At 45.9% G+C, this 22,358-nt stretch overlaps 1 protein-coding gene across 9 annotated transcripts in view; it reads right to left on the bottom strand.

Annotated features, from left to right (window-relative positions):
- Nucleotides 1–22,358, bottom strand: part of CAPS2 (calcyphosine 2) — a 146,367-nt gene that overhangs the window by 110,782 nt on the left and 13,227 nt on the right. For all 9 annotated transcript variants that reach the window (XM_029597162.1, XM_029597155.1, XM_029597159.1 and 6 more), the window contains 2 exons: nt 13,913–13,959; nt 10,415–10,460 (listed from right to left, as the gene is read on the bottom strand). In XM_029597162.1, coding sequence (XP_029453022.1) covers nt 10,415–10,460; nt 13,913–13,959 — 93 coding nt within the window. The remainder of the gene's footprint in view (nt 1–10,414; nt 10,461–13,912; nt 13,960–22,358) is intronic.

Genomic DNA, 22,358 nt, shown 5'->3' with positions numbered 1-22,358 from the left:
TGAGGAGAAGTTCTGTTTTTGTAGTGTTGAGGACTAGGTTGAGGCTAGTTAGGAGATGGTTGATTGAATTGAGGCAGCTGTTCCAAAAGTTAAAGGTTTTGGTGATGGATTCTGTTATGGGGATCAAGATCTGTACATCGTCGGCGTAAATATAGGGGCAGATTTTATAAATCTGCGCACACGTGTACTTTTGTTCACGCACCAGGCGCGAACAAGAGTACACGGGATTTCAATAGATACGCGTGTAGCCGCGCGTATCCATTAAAATCCAGGGTCGGCGCGCGCAAGGCTGCCCAAAATCGGCAGCCTGCGCGCGCCGAGCCGCGCAGCCTGCTTCCATTCCCTCAGAGGCCACTCCGAAATCGGAGCGGCCTCGGAGGGAACTTTCTTTCGCCCTCCCCCCACCTTCCCCTACCTAACCCACCCCCCCGGCCCTATCTAAACCTCCCCCCTACCTCTATCACGAAAGTTACGCCTGCTCAAAGCAGGCGTAACTTTGCGCACCCCGTGCCAGCTGCCGCACTCCATGTTCCGGTCTGGGGGCTGGTCCAGGGGCCGCTGTCACGCCCCCGGGCCGGAACCACGCCTCTGAAACGCCGCATCACTCCCGACATGCCCCCGAAACGCAGTGTCACTCCTGGCACGCCCCCCGACACACCCCTCCGTGCGCGTCCCGGGGCTTGCGCGCGCCGCCGAGCCTATGCAAAATAGGCTCGGCACGCGCAGGGGGGGTTTGGGGTAGGTTTTTGGGGGGTACGCGCGTACCCCTTTGAAAATCTACCCCATAATGTGTTAATTTTAGATTTTCAAGGAGCTGACAGAGGGGGAGAAGATAAATGTTAAAGAGAGTGGGAGAGAGTGATGAACCTTGAGGTACTCCATGGGTGGAGCTTATGGGGTGGGAGTCTTTGTTGTTTAATCTGACCTTGTAGTTTCTGTTGCTGAGGAAGGACTTGAACCAGCTAAGGGCAGTGCCTGAGATGCCAATGTCAGCTAGGCGATTGATGAGAATGGAATGATTTACCGTGTCAAACGCCGCTGAGATGTCCAGTAAGGCTAGTAGGTAAGATTGACCTTTGTCTAGACCCATGAGGATGTTGTCGGTGAGGGAAATTAGGAGGGATTCTGTGTTTGAGGATTTACGGAATCCGAACTGAGCAGGGAAAAGAATCTTGTGATTGTCTAGGTAATCAGAGAGTTGGGTATTGACCAGTTTCTCCATAAGCTTGGCAATGAAAGGAAGGTTGGCTATGGGACGGAAGTTGGCTGGGTCAGCAGGATCCAAATTAGGTTTCTTTAGCAGTGGTTTGATGGTGGCAAGGAAACAGTTGATGATTTCTGCTAGTGGTTTGGAAATGGTGTTTGGGATGGAAAGTAGGAGTTTTGTAGGGATATGGTCGGAAGGGTGAGAGGATGGCTTCATGTTCTTGAGTACAGAATCAATTTCTAGAGATGAGGTGAGCTCCAAGGAATCGAAGGTTGCTTTCTGGCATTCAGGGGAGGTAAAGAGGGGGGGAGGGTGGGTGTTAGTGAGGATGAGCGGGTCTAGGAGCTTGGAGATTTTTTTCTCGAAGAATGTTGCCAATTCGTTAGCCTTAGATTGGGCTATGTCATCCGGAATGGTGGGAGGGGAAGGTTTGGTAAGTGCTGATACATAAGAGAATAAAGCCTTAGCATCGTAGAAGAAGTTATGGATTTTGCAGGTATAGAAGTCTCTCTTAGTGCTGAGTATGATGTTCCTGTATGAGTGCATGGTGGCTTTGTAGGCTGACATTGAGGTAGGAGTGGGGTCTTTGCGCCATCTCTGTTCTTTGCGTCTTAGCTCTTGTTTAAGGTTTTTCAACTCAAGAGAGAACCAGGGTTTTTTGTTTTTAGAAGATGGGTTAATTTCTTTGGTGGTCAATGGACAGATTTTATCTGCAACAGAGTTTGTGATGTTGAGCCAAGAAGACAATGCAGAGTCTGCGTTGGAAAGGTCGAGGGTTTGTAAGTCCGTAGAGGGGTGGGAAATCAGGTCGTCCATAGAGCAAGGTTTCCTGAATTGAATGGTTGTTTTGGGGATGGGAGGAGTCAGATTTTTATTGATAGATAGATCTGTAGTGATCATAAGATGGTCAGACCATGGGATAGGGGAACAATCGGGGGGGGGCGTTGAGTGCAATAGAAGAGTTTATGAAGATGAGGTCCAGGGTGTGGTCTGCTTTGTGTGTGGGGTTAATGATTTGCTTAAAGCCCATGGCTTTGAAGAAGGATAGAGTTTCGCAGTAGGGAATCAGCGGGATCGAGTCTACATGGATGTTGAAGTTCCCTAAGATGATAACTGGGGTGTCAGAGTTGATGTGTTTGGCGACGAGTTCAATAAGAGCAGAAGGATCTGAGTCTAGGATTCCCGGGGGGGGGGAGTAGATTAGGCAAATTTGTAGATGGTTAGACTTGAAAAGGCCTATTTCTAGTTTAGAGGCCGTTTTCAAGGTGTGCAAGGTTAGTTTTAGCTCTTTTTTTGCCGCTAGAAGGATGCCACCACCTCTTTTTTTTGTCTGGGTATCGAGAAGATATCGTAGAACTGAAGAGGTAGTTGGTTGGTTAGTGCGATGTCTGACGGTTTCAGCCATGTTTCAGTAATGGCACAGATGTCTGGTTCCGAGTCCAGAAGGTAGTCATTGAGAATGTGGGTTTTTTTTGTAAAGGATTGTGCGTTAAACAGCGTTAGTGAGATGAGAGAGAGACCAAGGAATTGAGTTAGAGGGGTGGTCATGATGGGTATCAGGGTTCTCTTTTGGTGAGGCTGAGTAGGGGTTGCTGACTTTCTCCTGTTTTGGTAGAGGTGGGAAATTATGGGGATGGAGTAAGTTAGCATCCTAAGGTTTGTTTGTGGCGTTGTGAAGGTAGTAGGGTGGTAAGTGGGAGGCAGGGGGAAGGGAGGGAGTAGGGAAATTACTGTTGCACTCGGTGGTTGCACAAAGGGGCGCACAAAGGGGCACTTCCTGGGCTTTTCCTCTGGTTGGGAGGGGGTCTTGCAGCGCAGAAAACCCCACCGGAGGGCGGTGGAGCGAAGACTTAGATCGTACCTGCCAGGCGCGTTCAGGCTGGTGCCGGGAGGCTTTTGCGTTGGGCAGCCCGGGTAAGAGAGAGAGGCCTGCCTGTGGGGCAGAGCCGGCGGATTGGGAGCAGGGTTTAATAATTTCCTGGTGGGTCCCGTAGGGGGTTAGCCGCAGCAGCAGAAGGCCTACCATGGAGGGGAAGTCCTGGTCCCTCAGTTCCCTTTAAAGGGTAGTGACCCCAACTGCGCCTTGGAAGAGGAATCTGCTGACCAATTTCTGAGCCAGAGGAGGCGCCGAGCCGCTACTGCTAAAACCATGGACCTGGCCAGCACCCAGAGAAGATCATAGAGGGCATTGGCTCCATAAGCTATTACGCCTTCCAGCCGCTCCGCCTGCTGCGCTTCCTCAGGAGGAAGCTCCTGCGTACTGAGCAGTTGTTGAACCCATCGGAGACCGGTCCATTGTATGAGGAAGCTACATACCGCAGCTCTTACCCCCAAAGCTGAGACCTCAAATACCCTCTTGAGGTACACCTCAAGTTTTCTGTCCTGTAGATCTCACAGGGCGGCTCCACCAGTCATGGGAATAGTAGTCCGTTTCGTCACTGCGGTCACTGACGAGTCCACCTTGGGTACTTTGAGAAGATCCAGGAAATCGTCAGGGAGAGGGTATAGCTTATCTATGGCCCTGCCTACCCTTAGAGAGGCTTCCGGGGCATCCCATTCTCTGGATAATAACTGAAGCAGCGTAGGATGAGAAGGAAATGCCCTCGGTGGTAGACGTAGGCTGGCCAGGACAGGGTCCCCCTTCTTCGCCACTGGACTAGGCCCAGGGGGGGTCCTGTGGAGCCTCAATATCCAATTCTCGGCGAATGTGTGGGATGAGAGGATCTAACTCATCCCTCTGGAAGAGGCACAGCACTCTCGGGTCATCACCTTCCAACGAAACCGAAGGAGAGGGATTATCCAGGTCGGGATCCGGAAGAGGACCCTGCGGAAGGGGATCTGGACCCACATCATGAGGAACTAAGCGGACCCCTGGACGCTCCAGAAGTAGTTCCTGCCCCTGGGGTCCCTCCCTGAGGAACACCCATAGGAACTTGGGAATTAGACATCCTGCTCACCTTGGGCGGAGGGGGTCCTGATGTTGAACCCTGCTGCTGCTCTAATCTTGCTAGGTAGGCATTATGCATTAACAGAATGAAGTCAGTCGAAAAAAAGAAAGGAGGAGGTCCCGAGGGAGGCATCGAGGTGGGGGGGTCCCCTGAAGGAGTATTGGGGTCCAAGGGCTGGATGGGAGTTAGAATCGGTGGTAGCGGCGAAAATCCGGCATCAGCATCATTTCCAGGCTGCGCCAGAAGAGCTTGCTTCTCCCCCAAAATGGCCGCCGTTCCCACGCTAGACGGGGACGGGGCCTGCCTGTGAGCACTGAGGCGCGCTTGGGAGCGCGAAACTGGCCGTACTGTCGGCCGCGAGGGTCCCTCCCCACCAGGGAGGCACCTCGCACAGACCCCTTCATGGGAGAGCCACGATCCTGGCTCTCCACAGGCCGAGCAAGTCGAGGAGCGCGGCATGGGGGCAGAGCAGGAAGAAAATCAAGCCGGCTCGGAGCTGCGAGGAGCGGGTAAAAATAAAACTCCGCTTAGGATCCGTATGACTCTCCCTGACTGAGAATGCTCTGCTTGCAATTAACAGACGAATAACGCATCTCTGTGAGTGCTGCCCCAAGGGAAACGGCGTCCCAGGGCAGTGGGTCGGGTCGCAGCAAGGGGGAGAGGTTGGACCACCAACATGCACCCCAGAGAGTCTAACTAAACCTGTGAAATAAAAAAGGCACAAAACTTACCCCAAAAAGGCATACAGGCTAACACAGAGAAGAGAAAGAAACTGTGAGCAGTCCTGCCTGCAACTTACCAGTTACCAGGATGTAGATTTTTTTTTTTAAACTTTATTAACTTGATCCATCCAAAAAAGAATTAAGCTAAGAAATAGAGGAAAAATCAATAAATCTATGTTGCGTCCATCGCTGCTCGACGCCCTCACTCCGCCCTCTTTACCTCTGTGGAGACTCACTCCGGGTCTGATGGACGGTTAGCTTCCGCGGCGTCTTCTTGCCGTCTCCCTCCGGCGTCCCCGGATCGGCACAACGCTGCGGATCCACCATGTTACCTGATGACATAGGGCACGCGCTCTGATGGATGTACCAGCAAGGGCACGAACCTCAGGGGGTTCCCCTGAGATGACGTCATCCGCTTCCAATATAAAAGGTCTCAGTATTCGCTAAAGAATCGAGTTAGCAAGGGGATTGCTTTGGCTTTTCTCCCAAGCTACTCTACCTCCTCGGACTTACCAGGGGTACCCGCTCACTCAGAGCTTTCCCTGGAACCAGGTACTCGCTCCTCGAGGGCCTAACCCTTTCCAGCTACTGAGCTTCCTTAAGACCTTATGTGAGTTTTGTCATCCAGTTCTGGCTATGAACATAGCATACCCTGTCTACTCACTCTCTATAGTTTCTCTACAGCTCAGCAACCCTGGGATCGCTGTTTCAGTACCTGAGGGACTTCAGCCCTGCCGGGCATAACAGCTCACTACTGCCACCTCTGGTGGTTCTACTAACCTGTCTAATAAAAGAACTATCTGTGTCTGTCTCCATACCCAAACCTAGCCGGTGGTCCCTCTCAGGATATCCTCCTGGGGGCGCAGTCATCTGCCATCGGCCCACGGATCCACCTATCTACATTCCTCTACAGCTAGGTGCCCTCTCCAAGCACTCCGCTGGTAACAGATTGCTACTCCTTCCCCATCAGGAGTCTTCAGCAACAGATTCATAAGAGATTGCTCTTCCGCAGTCTATACCTTAACAGATTGTTATCTACTCCCTCTACAGAAGCTGAGCATTTCAGATTGCTAACTCCTCCTTCCACAGGAGCCAGTTCATAACAGATTGCTAACTCCTCCCTTCTTGAGGAGTAGAGCATAACAGATTGCTAACTCCTCCTACCTTGGGAGCAGATTCGTAACAGATTGTTAACTCCTCCCTCCACGGGAGCCGATTCATAACAGTTTGCTAACTCCTCCCTCTACAGGAGCCGATTCATAACAATCTAGCTTTCCAGAAATTTACTGGGGAACCAGAGGTTCAACCACTCTCATCTGCTGGCGTCAGAAAAATACTGAAGGGAAGTAGAGGGTGCGCCAGCTTATAAGGGGGCGCCCTTCAAGTTTTTCTCTGACTCCATCTGCTGAAAGGGGGACATAACCCACTGTCTGGACTGATCCAGGTACGTACAGGGAATGTCACCTTCTTTGTAAAACAAAAATTATCATCAATGTATGAGCAACCATACAACAACAACCCATCTGGGAAAACCACATCATCAACCTGCCATCAGCTGATGTTTCATAGGCAAATACTCCTTCAGAGGATAGTTAAAGTAATACTTAGCTTTGACAAGGTGCTCAGTCAAGACACCGGCGTCTCATGCTATTACAACTCCTGGAGGTCATCTTGTGCGGATATAAATCTTCTTAATGTGACGTCTACCAATGTCATCCATGAGAACGAGTGCCAGATATGATTGGTTGAGATTAAACCTGAATAAAACATAATATAGCATGATGTAGAGATATGTAGCTGAGAGTTAGCAAAAAGAATTATTAGAAATTATCAAAACACAGCAACTATAAAAAGCTGTAATATCTAAAAATGAGACATATCATAGAAAACAAAAATAATCATTTTTAGCATTAATTCCCATCAGAGAAACTGTCTGCAATCGATGGATCCAAAATTGTTCTTTCTGTAATAAATGTGTAGAAAAGTCTTCACTGCGCTAACTGGTAGTTATTAAGTCAATAACCCCAAATCTAAGATCTTCAAAGGAATGCTGGCATTGCACGTAATGTGAAACCAATGAAGCTGAGAAATGTTGATTCTTTAAGCAGCTCCAATGTTCCACCATTCTTGTGACCATTTTGCAAGTGGTTTTTCCTATATATGCCATATCACACAGACAAAGAATTATGTAAATGACTCCATTAGTAGAGCAATTGTATTATCCCTCAGGTCAATCTCATAATTGATCAAAGGAATCTGAATGACATCAGTGTCCCAGGATATTCCACAAACCAAGCAATTACCACAGGGCTGTCATCATCTGCTGCGATTTACTGGAGGTAGCTATGCAATGAAGTCCGAAGCTACCAACTTCTCCCTGATGTTTTTCCCACATGCAAAAGCAATCCTAAGTAGCCTCTGAAATTTGGGATAAATCTGGGATAAATCTGCCAATGTTTGAGGATGGCAAAAGAGACTTGGTTAGCTCTAGAAGAAAATGGTAAAACACGTTAGCTTGTCTTCAGGTTCTTGCAAATGTGATAAAAACAGCTATGGTCATTGACAATGTTTAGCATGCAAATATGCTTTACAGATAATCTTTTGTCGATAACTTCGGTCAGCAAACCGGCCAGACATGACCCATGCTAATATGCAGAACTCAACATTAGACGTAAAGATATATCTCATTCTACAAAACTGGCTTGACGGGAAAACTATTTTTCAAGGCCCCTGGATGTGTGCAGTCCCCCTGGATGTGTGCAGTCATACCTGAGTAAATGTTTACAGTCCACTGGTTTGCAGAACAAAGTGATGGAAAAATGATTGTTGGATTTTTTAATCATTAAATCCAAAAATAATATCTCAAATTTCCCGATAGCCATAGTTAACTTAGATGTCTATCCAAGTTGTTAGTCCAATCATCAAATTAAACCAAAGAAGAAGTCTTAGAGCCCGTCCAAAAAATAAAAATCTCATAAGAACATGACATACTGGGTCAGACCAAGGGTCCATCAAGCCCAGCATCCTGTTTCCAAAAGTGGCCAATCCAGGCCATAAGAACCTGGCAAGTACCCAAAAACTAAGTCTATTCCATGCTACTGATGCCAGTAATAGCAGTGGCTATTTTCTAAGTCAACTTAATTAATAGCAGGTAATGAACTCCTCCTTCAAGAACTTATCCAATCCTTTTTTAAACACAGCTATACTAACTGCACTAACCACATTCTCTGGCAACAAATTCCAGAGTTTAATTGTGCGTTGAGTGAAAAAGAACTTTCTCCGATTAGTTTTAAATGTGCCACATGCTAACTTCAAGGAGTGCCCCCCTAGTCTTTCTATTATCCGAAAGAGTAAATAACTGATTCACATTAACCCGTTCTAGACCTCTCATGATTTTCAACACCTCTATCATATCCGCCCCTCAGCCGTCTCTTCTCCAAGCTGAAAAGTCCTAACCTCTTCTTTCCTCATAGGGGAGCTGTTCCATTCCCCTTATCATTTTGGTTGCCCTTCTCTGTACCTTCTCCATTGCAACTATATCTTTTTTGAGATGTGGCGACCAGAATTGTACACAGTATTCAAGGTGAGGTCTCACCATGCAGCGATACAGAGGCATTATGACATTTTCTGTTTTATTCACCATTCCCTTTCTAATAATTTCCAACATTCTGTTTGCTTTTTTGACTGCCGCAGCACACTGGACCGATGATTTCAGTGTGTTATCCACTATAACGCCTAGATCTCTTTCTTGGGTGGTAGCTCCTAATATGGAACCTAACATTGGTAACTATAACATGGGTTATTTTTCCCTATATGCATCACCTTGCACTTATCCACATTAAATTTCATCAGCCATTTGGATGCCCAATTTTCCAGTCTCAGAAGATCTTCCTGCAATGTATCACAATCCGCTTGTGATTTAACTACTCTGAACAATTTTGTATCATCTGCAAATTTGATTATCTCACTTGTATTTCTTTCCAGATCATTTATAAATATATTGAAAAGTACGGGTCCCAATACAGATCCCTGAGGCACTCCACTGTCCACTCCCTTCCACTTAGAAAATTGTCCATTTAATCAGAAAGAGACACTTGCTCTCAACTGCATTTTCGAGGCAGTGAGAAATTATAAAAGGTGTTGTTAATACTGCATCATCAAAGACAAAGAGAAGATCAAAAGAAGAAAACTCTGCATCCTATCTCCCTGCTTACCCTGATTTAGTCCATCAGGATGATTTGGAGTATGTGTCAATGCAGAATTGAAAGACAGGAATTTAGAATTGCACCATTTTACCCTTAAAGATCCCTAGACAATATTATGAAAGAAGCTACTTAAACAGTATATATTAGATAAACTGTAATGTTATTTATTTCTTGTCATATGTTCTCAAGTTTAATAATATATTATCTGGTGTCCAAAACAATTATAATTTTTCTAACTTTTCATAATCTGAATAAATCTAAATTTTTATATACAAAGTTAGAAGTGGCTTCTTTTATTGTTTTATTCCCTGTAACAGTATATGTAGGGAAAATCACTTGTAAAGTGGCCACAAGAATGGTGGAACATCAGAGCTGCTTAAAGAATCATTGTGTCACAGCTCCGTTGGTTTCATATTGCATGCAATACCAACATTCTTTTGAAGATTTTAGGATTGAGGTGATTGAATTAATAATCCCAGTTGGCACGGTGCAGACTTTTCTATGCACTTATTACAGAGAGAACAATTTTGGATCCATTGGTTGCAGACAGTTTCTCCGATGGGAATTAATGCTGAAAATGATTATTCATGTTTTCTATGATATGTCTCATTTTTAGATATTACAGCTTTTTATAGTTGCTGTGTTTGATGTTTTCTAGAAACTCTTTTTGCTAACTCCCAGTTACATATTTCTACATCATGCTGTATTATGTTTTATTCAGGTTTAATCTCAACCAATCATGTCTGACGCTCGTTCTCATGGATGACTTTGGTAGACGTCACCCTAAGAAGATTTATATCCGCATAAGATGACCTCCGAGAGTTGTAATAGCATGAGACGCCGGTGTCTTGACTGAACACCTTGTCAAAGCCAAGTATTACTTTAACTATCCTCTGAAGCAGAATTTGCCTATGAAACATTGTCAGGTTGATGGTGTGGTTTTCCTAGATGGGTTATTATTGTATAGTTGCTTACACACTGATGATAATTTTTGTTTTACAAAGAAGGTGACATTTCCTTATATTTTACCTGAAAAGAGAAAAAGTTAAAAGATTAATACGTGAATGATTGAGAAATGCAGCAGAGACCCACTGATGTCTCATGTGATTGGCTTGCTGAAACCCAGACTCGAAATATATATATACATATACATACACACACACACACGTCTCATGGTATACTTTACAATATTTAGGTAGTAACCTTAACCAAAGTACCTTGCAAAATATAAAAAAAAAAATCTAGCACAGATCTTCTAAATAAACATTCAGAAATTTGTCACAAAAGATGTTTGATAATTAAAAAAAAAATATATAGTAACTTAAGGATTACCTCATCATCTGAATCTCCGAGTCTGCCAAGGTCAAGGGAAGGTACACTGTAAGAAGACAAATATCTCCTGAAAATGTGCAACGACAGATTCCGAACATATTCATCTTAGGAAACAGAAGGCTCCACATAAGTGTGCAAAAAGCTGATTCCATATCAAAAAGTAACTTTACATGCCCACTATTTCTATTTGTGGCCATGTTTTATTCTGAAGGTTCTTCCTAAGGATCAGGATTGGCCTCTATCCAGAACAGGATGTTAGGCTCAATGGACCTTTGGTCTGACATAACACATTTTATTTTAAGTCAAGCTTCCATAAATTCCATAGCAAAAATCAACCACAACAGCCTTAGTTCAGTACAGCGTCATCCTCATTACTATCTTCAAGGTTATAAAAAAAAGTGTGCTGATGGAAAAATTTTCTTAAACAACAATACCACCTAGTGACAGCTTTGCTGATCACCAATTTCTTTCAAAACTGTGTTTCCAGACCTTAATAAAATGTTAACAATTCTGCAGTACATATGAAACATCAAGTAAAAACAATAAATCAAAGTGGGTTTGGCCCTGTGACTGATATAATCTTATAAGCTACAATACAGGATACTCTGTTTCAAACTCTGTCTTTCTGCTGAAGTTACTGTTTTAATTTCTTTTCTATAATTTCTCTCTCATTCCCCGTGATTTACTATATATAAAAAAATGCAGTTATTTTTCAAGAACTACAAGCATAAAATATATTTTTAAACATTTAATGACCTATTGATATTTCTAAAAGTTATAAAGTGTAAGTTGCAGCCTTATCTCAAACTGCTAAATATCTGTCCATAGATAGTGAAGCTTTTAAATTCATGTAGCTCACAAAACATTAGTAATTTCAAAGCCAAATTTACTGTAGCTTTAGAGGTTAACCCAAGCAGGTTTATCTGCTGCTTTCAAAAATCCTAGTTTTCAGCTTTTAAAAATAGTAAATTATAATGCCAAGTATTAAAAGATGCCAAAAAAAAATCAACATTCAGGAAATGCTACCATTGTATCACATTGGAGATCAATAGAAATGGCACTGTGCTAATATGATGATGATCATAGTGCTGCAGTATCAAGAAATATGTTGATGTTCATAGCAATACAGTACCATAGTGAAAATACTTACTGTATTAACCAGGAGTGAAAATATATTTAGAAAACTTGAGTACTAGCCAAAATTTTAGAAGCCAGGAGAGAGAGACAGAGAGATTGAAACAATCTACAAGGCCCTCCTAGTAGTTAAGTATTTATATCTGTATAGGAAAGCCACCTGATAGGTTGAGGTGAGGTGTTAGTGGTGGTTTAGGGACCAGTTTCGCATGTAGAATGAGACGTACGAACAGCACAGTACACCTCGGTGAAGAAGTGACGTCATTTGGAGCAAGGAAAGTCTCACAAAGATGAAATTTGTACTAAGATCTCTCACCCTAGCTTGATGGTACCCTGTTATAGAGTCCATCAAGCTAGAGTGAGAGAACATAGTACAAAATGTCTTCTTTGTGAGACTTTCCTCACTCCAAATGACGTCAAATTTTCAACGAGGTGTACTGTGCTGTTCGTACGTCTCATTCTACATGCGAAACTGGACCCTAAACCACCACTAACACCTCACCTATCAGGTGGCCCTCCTATAGAGATATAAATAGGTACACACAGTGAGGCCCTCCCCAGAGGCTCTCCCTCTCATTCCACTCCTTCTCCCTCCCCAAGCCCAGAAATGGCCAAAATGCAATTCCAAAAATGTATCGCGAATTGCATTATGGCCATTTCGGACATATCACACAGCTTAAGCCAGGGAAAAATGTGTAGTTATTTCCGGTATTAAAACCGTACGATAGCATAATGCATGCTATCACTCAGCGCAATATGCCCCCTAAGTTAACTAAAACCCACCCAAATTCCTTCCCCGATCCAGCCCCCCTCAAAAATTTGCATTCATGCCATGTGTTACTATATTGTTCGCATGTGTTATGGCATCAATGCCATAAGGCATTTTGATAAATCCTATTAAGTTTTAGGGTTTTTTTGCCTAATATTTCATATTTGCTTTGTTCCTCCCATACCCTACCCTCAGCCTCTTTACTGTAGGGAGAGGGAGCAGCTCCCTGCCTTTAGAGCAGGTCAGTGGCAGGCATCAATTTTTAGGTGCCTGGGAATTCTCCACCCCTGATCAGCAACAACAATGTTGAGTTAAAGAAGGAAATAAACAGCATCGGTTTACTCTTTCACCCTGATTAATCAAGTTTAAAGGCTGATAAAATATTGGGGGCAATTTAACTCCTTTACTGAAGGTAACAAAAACGAGTCATGGTCTATTTATGATTATTAAGATGGATATTTACTTATTTAAAATTATTTGTTAATTTACAGATTTCTTTAATAGCCCAACGCAAAGCACAAGATAAAACATCAAATTAAAATACATAAAAGCAAAAGCTATAAACATAACAATGAAACAAATAAGATCCAATTCATAGAGAAATTTATTACCCAAATAACCATTCAGCCTTCACTCTCTATAATAATGTCAGTGAGAAATAGGCCAGATAAAACAAAAATATCACTGGACAATCAAGAAAAACAAGTGGGAGAGGTGTATGTTCCTAGCATAACACAAAGTGGTTGCAATTCTAAGTCTTTTAGTTTACAAATGTACTGATGTGGTTCCTAATTAGCAGTTTCTGCTCCCTCTCCAATGGCCCTGCTCTCCCACATCTATCAGGGGCTCTCTCCAAATAGATTTGGCTGAAAGCAGGTGTGCCCCCACATCTGGAAGTGACTCGCCAACCAAATTTCTTGCCACAGAAAGGAAACTGCTTTTCAGTCTCTGCAATTTCATGAGATTATATTTCATCTAAGCATGGGATAATCTTGCATATATCAATTACCCTGAAACCAAACCTATTTGTGAACATTGAGCACCATAGCTGAATATCTTTTTTGTGGTTTATCTGGTCCATTGGAAAAATATATCTTTTGGGCATATTTCATCAATGCAAAGCTACCACAACTGCCTGTCCATCCGTATGCATGATCTTTGTGGATCTTAGTGACTAAACGTAATACGCTACTTAACCAAAGGACTGCAGAGGCAGCCCACTGAAGAGTGACATGGGATGAAAGAGGTATGGGGAGGGAGAAAGGAAAACAAGGCAAAAATAAGGATGTTTGAGCAGTCAATTAATTCAGACCCCCCCCCTCCCCTTTTTTCACTTTACTTTTGTCTTATTTCTGAGAAAATAGTATTTCTAGTTTGTTTTTAACCTCCTCCTCCCTAGCCTCTCTCAAAATTATGAATCTAAGAAAACCTGGATGCTGCTATGCAAAAAAAAACAACAACCCACAACACTGCTAGCTTTCTAAATTATACATTTTACAAACCCTTGTCTAGTTGATGCTGATATTCTTTTCTGTTTACTGAAGTCACAAATGTAAGAAGCAAACATTTATTCTAACAGAGGAACAATGACTTACTCCACTGGGCGATGCTCATGTGATGCTTGTGATTTGGATCGCCAACCCTTTAAAAGATAGACAAAATGATATGCTATTAATAAAAAAGCATACAAATTTATTCTTTGGAATAAAGCAGCCAATTTACATGTGCATTATCTCCACATCACTAGTCATAGTTCAATATAATCATGCTAATTGTTTAATAAGTTTAACTGAACCACATGGTAGGTTTTCACTGCCTCTGTGTTATCTTGGTTAAAGCAGTGTGGTTGCCACGTTAGGCCTCTCAAAAACACTGAAATAAAAAGTTAACCAAAACAAAGAGTATGGTCTGGGGATGATTGTATCCCATGATCTCAAGGTGGCCAAAAAGGTAGATGACAGCAAAAGCCAAAAAGATGCTTGGGGGGCACAGGGAGAGGAATGGTCAACATTAAACACGAGATAATATTGCCCCTGTACGAGTTCCTGGTAAGACCTCATTTAGATGTGCACAGTAATGGAGACCGCACCTTCGTAAGGGTATAAACTGAATGAAGTCAATCCAGAGAGTGACTACTAAAATGGTTAGTGATCTTTGTTGTAAAGCATATAGGGACAGACGCCAGTCTAAACATGTATACTCTAGAGCAGGGGCAGGCAACCTTTTTGAAGTGGTGTGCCAAGATTTAAATTGGGGGTAGGTAAAGCCACAAGGACCACAAGCCAGTCGGCATCCTGATCCACCAAACCCCTTTCACACAACTCTTGAATCATAGCCGGCATTAGGGGTGTGCAACCCATGTGACTGCACGGGGAGCCATGATTGAGGGGGCACCATGGAGCAGTGCTGGTGAAGCGTGTGATGGCACCCCCTCCCTCCTTCATTGTTTTCTCACTGGGTAACCGGCACTTTCACTCTGACCTCCTCATTAGGCTACAAGTACTATTCCTGTGAAAATGAGGCCTGCCTCTGCAGGCTCCCACCCCCAAGGAAGCAGAGGCACGAGGTGCTGAGAAATTGCCGTTTCGGATCCTCTTGGCATCAGTTGTCTTTCCTGCTGCAGCAGCATCATTTTTCCTGCACAGCGACTTGTTCCTGCTGCTCCCTGCCTCAAAGTGGCGATGGGAAGCAGCACAGGAACCTTCCCCTCCTGCATGTTTGTCTCTGCCTGCGAACTGCTGCGACAAACACTAGATCCTGCTGCAGCAGCATTTTTACCAAACAACCATGGCGGCAACCTGCTCCCGCTGCTCCCCTCACAATTGCTCTGCCTCAGAGTGCTAACAGGAGGCAGCACAGGAATCTTCTGCCCCCTGCTTCGGCGCTGCTCTTAGCCACCGGCTCCCCTCATGCTGGGCTCGTCGCAAAATATAATTTAAAAAATAAAGCAAAAAACCATCAGGGCTTTCCAGCCCCGCCTCCTTCCCACACCAAAACACACAACCTTCTGGTGAAGAGCAGCAGCAGGAGCCAACCTGGATTCAATTCTTTTGGGGCCACCATGCTTGCTGTTTCCATTTCCCTCTCTGTTTACCAATGTAAGTAAAATTATATATTTATTTATGGAGGGGGAGAAAAGCGAGTGCGCACGTACGAGTCAGGGAATATATGTGTCATGGAGAATCTGAGAGCATGTGTGTCTGCGTGTATGCGCATCTTAGTCAGGGAGCGTGTCTGTGAGCATCTGAGAGAGCATGTGCATATGAGTTAATAAGCATGTGTGTGAGTCTGGGAGCTTTTGAGAGCATGTGTGTCTGTATCTGTGTATGTGTACATGTCTGTAAGCATCAGAGAGGGTGCATTTGTGAGGGAGCATGTGAGAGTCAGAGAGCCTCTGAGAGCATGTGAGTGTGCATGCGTGTGTGAGGGAAAGTGTCTATGAGTATCTGACAAATTGCATGTACATTAGTGAGAATGAGTATGAGCATGTGCTTGAGAATGAGTATGTGAGAGCGCATGTGTATGAGAATGAACGTGTGTAAAAGTGTGTGTACATCTCCTCACCCCGGTGTCAGGGTGACTGGAAACAAAACTTCCCAAGTATGAAGAGCAGGATATTTTTTTCCTTACTAGTATTGAGTTTCATTTGATATGCCTGCTGTTTTTGAAATATTTGTTTGGAAAAATGTACAAAACTTGAACGTATATGAATTTTTAATTATTGGATCTTTTTATTTTATTTTATTTTTTATTTACGGATTTTTATATACCGGGGCACGTGAATAACATCACCTCGGTTTACATATAACATTAATTCAGCATAGCGCTTTACAATATAACATAATAACTGAAAGAATACAAAACAATTTATAACTTTGTATTAGGAGAATAAATATCAAGATATTAGTGTCTATAGAAATAAACCATCGTGACTAATCAGGTAATCTCTGCAGATAAATTACAGCAATCACTGACAGGTAGGGGGGTTTCAAGGAGAGGAGAGGGAGGAGGAGGAGGAGGAGGAGAAGGGGGGTATACTGTGTAGGATGTGATAGCGACTTAGATGAATAGAATCGGTCTCAGTTCATTAATAGTATTAATAGTATTCATCAGCTGTTTGTGTTTAAACAATTTTATTGGGTTTTCCAGAACAAACAACAATTGTAGAGGAGGGTGGTTTCAGATCCCTCCCCTACCACAATACCAAACAATGCCCACCGTCTCCCCCCCTCCTCCCCTCCCTCCCCCCACCCCCCTCCCCCCCCAGTATATGAGTCACATCGAGGAATGGATAGAGGATAATGGCCAGTTCTACCAAATGGCAAGGGTAGCCCAGTCCGTTAAGTCGTGTGGCCTTTTAATCGTTCAGCACAAGACTCCGTGCCCGGTGGGATAGTTGTTGAAGATACGGATTCCAGATATTGAGGAAGAGTCGTCGTCGTTGAGGAGAGCCGCGCGCCGCCATGCTTTCCATCGTCATCAAGGAGTGCATTTGGTTTCTCCAAACCCAAAAAGACGGGGCATCCGGGGAACGCCAAACCAGTAATATGGATTTCTTCCCCACCAGGCTCGCCTTCTGTAACAACAGGCGTGAACCAGGATCCCGGACTCGAATCGGGGATATGCAACCAAACAAAAACCATAGGGGAGAGACAGGCAGCACTATGTCGAGTATGTCTTCCATATAGGCGATCACCTTGCGCCAAAAACTATGCACTGTGGGACACGTCCAAAAAACGTGGGAAAGAGTGCCCACAGTACCCTGACACCGGGTGCACATTGGCGATGAGGCAATAGTCAATTGAAAAGCCACCTGAGGAGACACATATGCCCGACTCAAAAACTTAAGTTGCATCTCCCGAAAGTACAAGTTGGTCGAGATCCTAGCTATACGCCTGAAACACGTACGCAAAATAAGAACCGTTAAGCAAAAATCTCCGTCCCTATTCCATCTAGCCACAAGGCAAGAAAGGACATCCACCTCCGTCAGGCGTTGCAATGTCTTGTGATAGCTGGAAAGGGAGGGGGTGCGAGCACTGGCAAAGTGGAATATGCTGTCCAACGCTTGAAACTGGGTTATACTCTTAGAGGCCTCCGGCACGGTTTGCATGTAGTGGCGCACCTGCAGGTATGGGAAAACCTGATTACCCCCTAAATGGTAAAGACTCCGAAATTCAGAGAAAGGCATAAAGGTCCCCCCCTGAGTCCACAAATGGCCCACGCGAGTGACACCCTTGGCTTCCCATCGCTGAAACATGACAGATTGGGAACCCGACGGAAATTCATCATTCCCTCGGAGTGGAAGCAAATAGGCGCAGATTGAAGGGATCTGCAGGAGTTTCGTAAGGCGCACCCAAGTCTGTCGCAGGGGTTTAATAAGAGCTGTTTGAGTGAGAAACGAAGGAAGGTGACTGGAGCCCGCTTGCACTACATAAGAGGGGGTCCTAGGAAACATGAGAGCCTGGTCTACTGATATCGGAGCGTAGTGTGAGGTATCCAAGAGCCAGTTACGCAGGAGCCGCATATTACAAGCCAGATTATAACGAGCCAGGTCCGGGACTCCCATGCCCCCCGCCCTCCAGTCGTTTTGCAACCATTTTAAGGGAAGACGAGCTCTCCCGCCTCTCCACAAAAACCTGCGCAATGCGCTGTTCAGGGCAGCGAGGTCCCTCCGTTTGAGCAATAAAGGGAGGTTTTGCAAAAGATATAGCCATTTTGGGAGCAAAATCATCTTAAATAGCGCTACCCTCCCCGCCACCAAAAGCGGCAAGGACCTCCAACGGGCCAGGGTCTCCCGAGTCTGACGCAGTAAGCGGGGAATATTGGCCTGATACACTTCTTCCGGGTCTGCAGGAATATAAACCCCCAAATATCGAAGGCTGTCACCCGCCCACTGTAAGGGGAACGGGGTAGGCCAGGAGTCCCGCAAGTCCGGGGGATGGGCCAGCACTGAAGACTTGGATTCGTTCAATTTCAGCCCGGAAAATGCCCCAAAAGAACCAATTAAGCGGAGGAGAGGGGGTAATGAAGAATGGGGTTTGGTGAGAAAAACTAGCAAGTCATCCGCAAAAGCAACATACTTAAAGATGTCTGGGTCCATACGAACGCCCCGAATCTCCCGAGTGTCATTTATGGCGTGCAATAGGGGCTCTAACTGTAGTAAAAACAACAGGGGGGAAAGAGGACAGCCCTGTCGGGTACCACGTTCTACGGGGAAGGAGTCAGACAGGGCTCCATTAGCAACGATGCGCGCCTTTGGTGCGGAATAAAGAAGCTGGAGAGCCTGGAGAAAGAAACCCTCAAATCCCATGCGGCCCAACACGAAGAAAAGGTACCCCCACTCCACCCTATCAAACGCCTTCTCCGCGTCAAAACTGATGGCCAAGTAAGATTGAGACATCTGGCGGCTGATAGTCATGGCCGTCAGAATTTTTCGGATATTGGCGAGTGCATAACGCTGGCGGACGAAACCCGCCTGGTGGGCCCCTATCAGTGTTGGCAACTGAGACGCCAGCCTATCCGCCAGTATTTTGGCCAGCAGCTTATGGTCATAATTGAGGAGAGAAATAGGGCGGTATGATTCTGGCAGGAGCGGGTCCCGACCAGCTTTGGGGATTAAAATAATGTGTGCCAAATTAGAATGATCGGGGAAGGACCCCTGGGTCACCAACGCCGAAAACATAGAGGCCAAAGGTTGCGTCACCTGGTCCACCAATGTCTTAAAAAATTCCGCGGTAAAACCATCGGGACCTGGGGCTTTATGGTTTTTAGAGTGGAGAATGGCAAGGCGCACCTCCGATTCTGAAATAGGAGCATTGAGCTGTTCCCTCTGGGCATGCGTCATACAGGGGAGGGACAAGGACTCGCAAAACCTCTGGCAGCTCTCCGGGTCCCACCCACCGGAGGCATATAGAGAAGAGTAGTACTCCCGGAAACTGTTAAGAATAGATGGCGTGTCTTTAACCATTGTCGTGGGAGACCTACGCACCGCCGGAATAAACCTACTGGATTGGGACGATTTAATTAGGTTGGACAGCATCTTCCCCGCCCTGTTGCTGTACAGGTAGAGTTTAAACTTGTAATAAAGATAACTTTTTTTCGCCCTTTGATGTATGAGGGAGTTAAGAGCGTGTTGAAGAGACATGTAAGAGGCTCGTGCTTCCTGCGTACGCAACCGAGAGAAGCGACCTCGGGCTTGGGTCATCTGGGAGCTTAGCAAAAGGATCCTGCGGTCCAACGCTTTCCGCCGATGGGAAACGTAGGAAATTATTTCGCCCCGCAGGACCGCCTTAGCAGTGCTCCAAAATAAAATCGGTTGTGAAACGTGATTTTGATTGTTGGTCCCATATTCTTTCCATTTTACCGTAAGAAATTCTTTAAACTTTTCATCTTGGACCAAGAAATATGGGTAACGCCAGATTTTAGGGGCAAAAGAGGAGGGGGACAACCCCATGTCCAACCACACCGGAGCGTGGTCGGAGATGACGATGTTGTCAATACCCGCATCCAGAACCTGGGAAAAAGCATGTGCACTCACAAGAAAGTAATCGATCCGCGAAAAGGAAGCATGAGCTCTAGAGAGATGGGTGAAGTCACACTCCGTGGGGTGCAACGTCCTCCATACATCCAGTAAGTGAAGTTGTGTTTCCAACATTTGCGGGCCCTTGCCCCTGCCCGCCTCCCAGGCACGGCTGTGGGAGGCATCCAAGTGTTGATCCCTGATAGTGTTAAAGTCACCCCCCACAATTAAAATCTCCGACATGTAGGGCAACAAGTGGGAGTACAAGCTCTGATAAAAACGAGGGTTATAGACATTAGGGGCATATACATTGCAAAATACTACTGTTTGATTAAACAACGTGGTAACCAAGATTAAATATCTCCCCTGTGGATCTTTTATTTCCCTACTTACAGTGATAGGAAGTTGTTTGCGAAGCAAGATTGCCACCCCCGCCGACTTTGAATTTGCCGACGCATACCGCACTTCCCCCACCCAGGTGCGCCTAAGCTTCTCGTGTTCCTTATCAGTAAGGTGTGTCTCCTGCAAGAACACCACCGCTGGCAATTGCTTATTCAAAAAAGAAAGCACTTTAGCACGTTTAATTGGAGAATTGAGGCCACATACATTCCACGACACGAGCCGTGTGGTATTATTCATAGCCCAGGGTGAAGTAAGACAATGCCACAAAGGAAACTAATGTTGGCAGTGGCGACCCTCCCAGCTGAGGCCCCCACACCCACCCCGTATCCCAAACCAAGCTAACCCTACTGATGCGGGTTACTGTGAGCCTGACCCATCCATCCATCCACTGCTGTCCCATACAATCACTCACCCTCCCTCCCACCGTCCCCAAACTCCCACCCCACCCCCCTTCCCCCCCTGCCCCCTCCCCCCCCGTCCCCTGAAAGTTAGTAACTAACCCTCTCCCCCATCTCCCCTCCCCCATCTCGATCAATTGACTAGGTCCTCCACCTAAGGAGGCCATGGGGATCCAGTATTGATGTGTCAAGGACCCCACTCTAAGATTATGCAGAACAGATGCGTTATTAAAACAAAACAACCTACAACGTGGTTCGGCCCCATTCGGGAGAGACAAAAAAAATAAACATTGCGGACCAACAAAAGGTAGGGTTTATCTTCGCAGTCAGTCCCACGTAAAGAGTCTAGCTGTGCGAGTTCGAAGCAAACCGGAGCAAAAACCTGGGAAAAAATGAAAAAAGAAAAGAAAAAAAACAAAAGCAGAAGCCTCTTCGATGGTTGCACAGCCATCCGGATCTGCGCCCCGCTTGGTCGGTGCTGGCGGTGCCACTCATGGTACCAGCTGAAAAAACAACTAGGTCCCAAAAACAGTCCCCGAGAGGTATACATCACCGAAACAAACATAAAAGTGGCAGCCAGGGCCCACCACTAGGAGCAGGCCCTCTCCCTGCGGCCTGGGCAGGCAAGACAAATAACGTTCAACCGCTGCTCACAAGGCCCAAAGGGGCGCAAAAAAAAAACCACCACAGCACTTGCGAGAGCACTCACTTGTCCAACTTGTCCATAAAGGCCTGCGCCTGCTCCGGGGATTCGAAGACATGCGGTTTGTCCCCCTGCCATATCCGCAGGCGAGCCGGAAACACCAGGGAGAACTTTATACCCTTATTGTGTAGCGTAGTGCAAAGGGGGGTAAAGCTGCGTCGGGCACTTGAAACGGCAGCAGAGAAGTCCTGAAACACCCGTATGGGCTTACCCTGATACTGCAGGTCCGATTTGGTCCGAGTAGCCCGCCAAATTTCCGCCTTGTGTGCCGAATTGAGGATCTTGGCGATCACTAGTCTGGGACGCCCTGAGCCCGCGTTCCTTGTCCCTAGCCGGTGGGCCCGTTCAACAACGAGCTTTCCCTGTAGGTGGGGGAGGGCCAACTCCTCCGGGAGCCAATCCGACAGTAATCGGCAGAGAGACTGCTCTGCAACATCCTCGGGGAACCCCAGGAATCTCAGGTTATCCCGCCGAGCACGATTTTCGAGCTCATCCACTTTACTCTGCAAGGCTTGAATGCTTTTGTCTCGGGCAGCCATGCTTGTCAGACACGCGGCCGCACCATCTTCCAGCCCCGAGATGCGCGCCTCCGCTTGCTCAAGCCGGGGTTGTAGGGTAGAAAGGTGCTCCCTCACCTCCCCTAATTGCTCGGTAATAAATGCCAACTTCTCGTCCAGCGCCTCATGGATCACCGCTTTAATATCCGCGAGCGTGGCCGCCGTTGGGGAAGCAGGGGCCTCAGTCTCTCCGGCAGACGCCATGTTGGAATCGGGAGCTCTGGTTTTTTCTTTTTCCCTCCTGCCGCCCCTCACGGACATCCCCAAGCTCGATTTTTGCAGCGATCGGGTGCCCAACATATGCGGTTTCTCTGGCTGGGTCACGAACCAAATGGAGCCGGTTAGACGCGGTGAAATTTAGCGCGGTGGGTAGAGTGGGTCCCGGAGCTTGCGAGAACACGTCTCACCCGCTCAGCACATCACGTGACCCCCCATCAGCTGTTTTGAAATATTCTTTTTATT

The sequence above is a fragment of the Rhinatrema bivittatum genome, chromosome 4 (genome assembly GCF_901001135.1).
Source record: "Rhinatrema bivittatum chromosome 4, aRhiBiv1.1, whole genome shotgun sequence".
Lineage (NCBI taxonomy): Eukaryota > Metazoa > Chordata > Amphibia > Gymnophiona > Rhinatrematidae > Rhinatrema > Rhinatrema bivittatum.
Note: the sequence above shows the minus strand (reverse complement) of the source record. Positions and strands in the feature narration are given on the sequence as shown.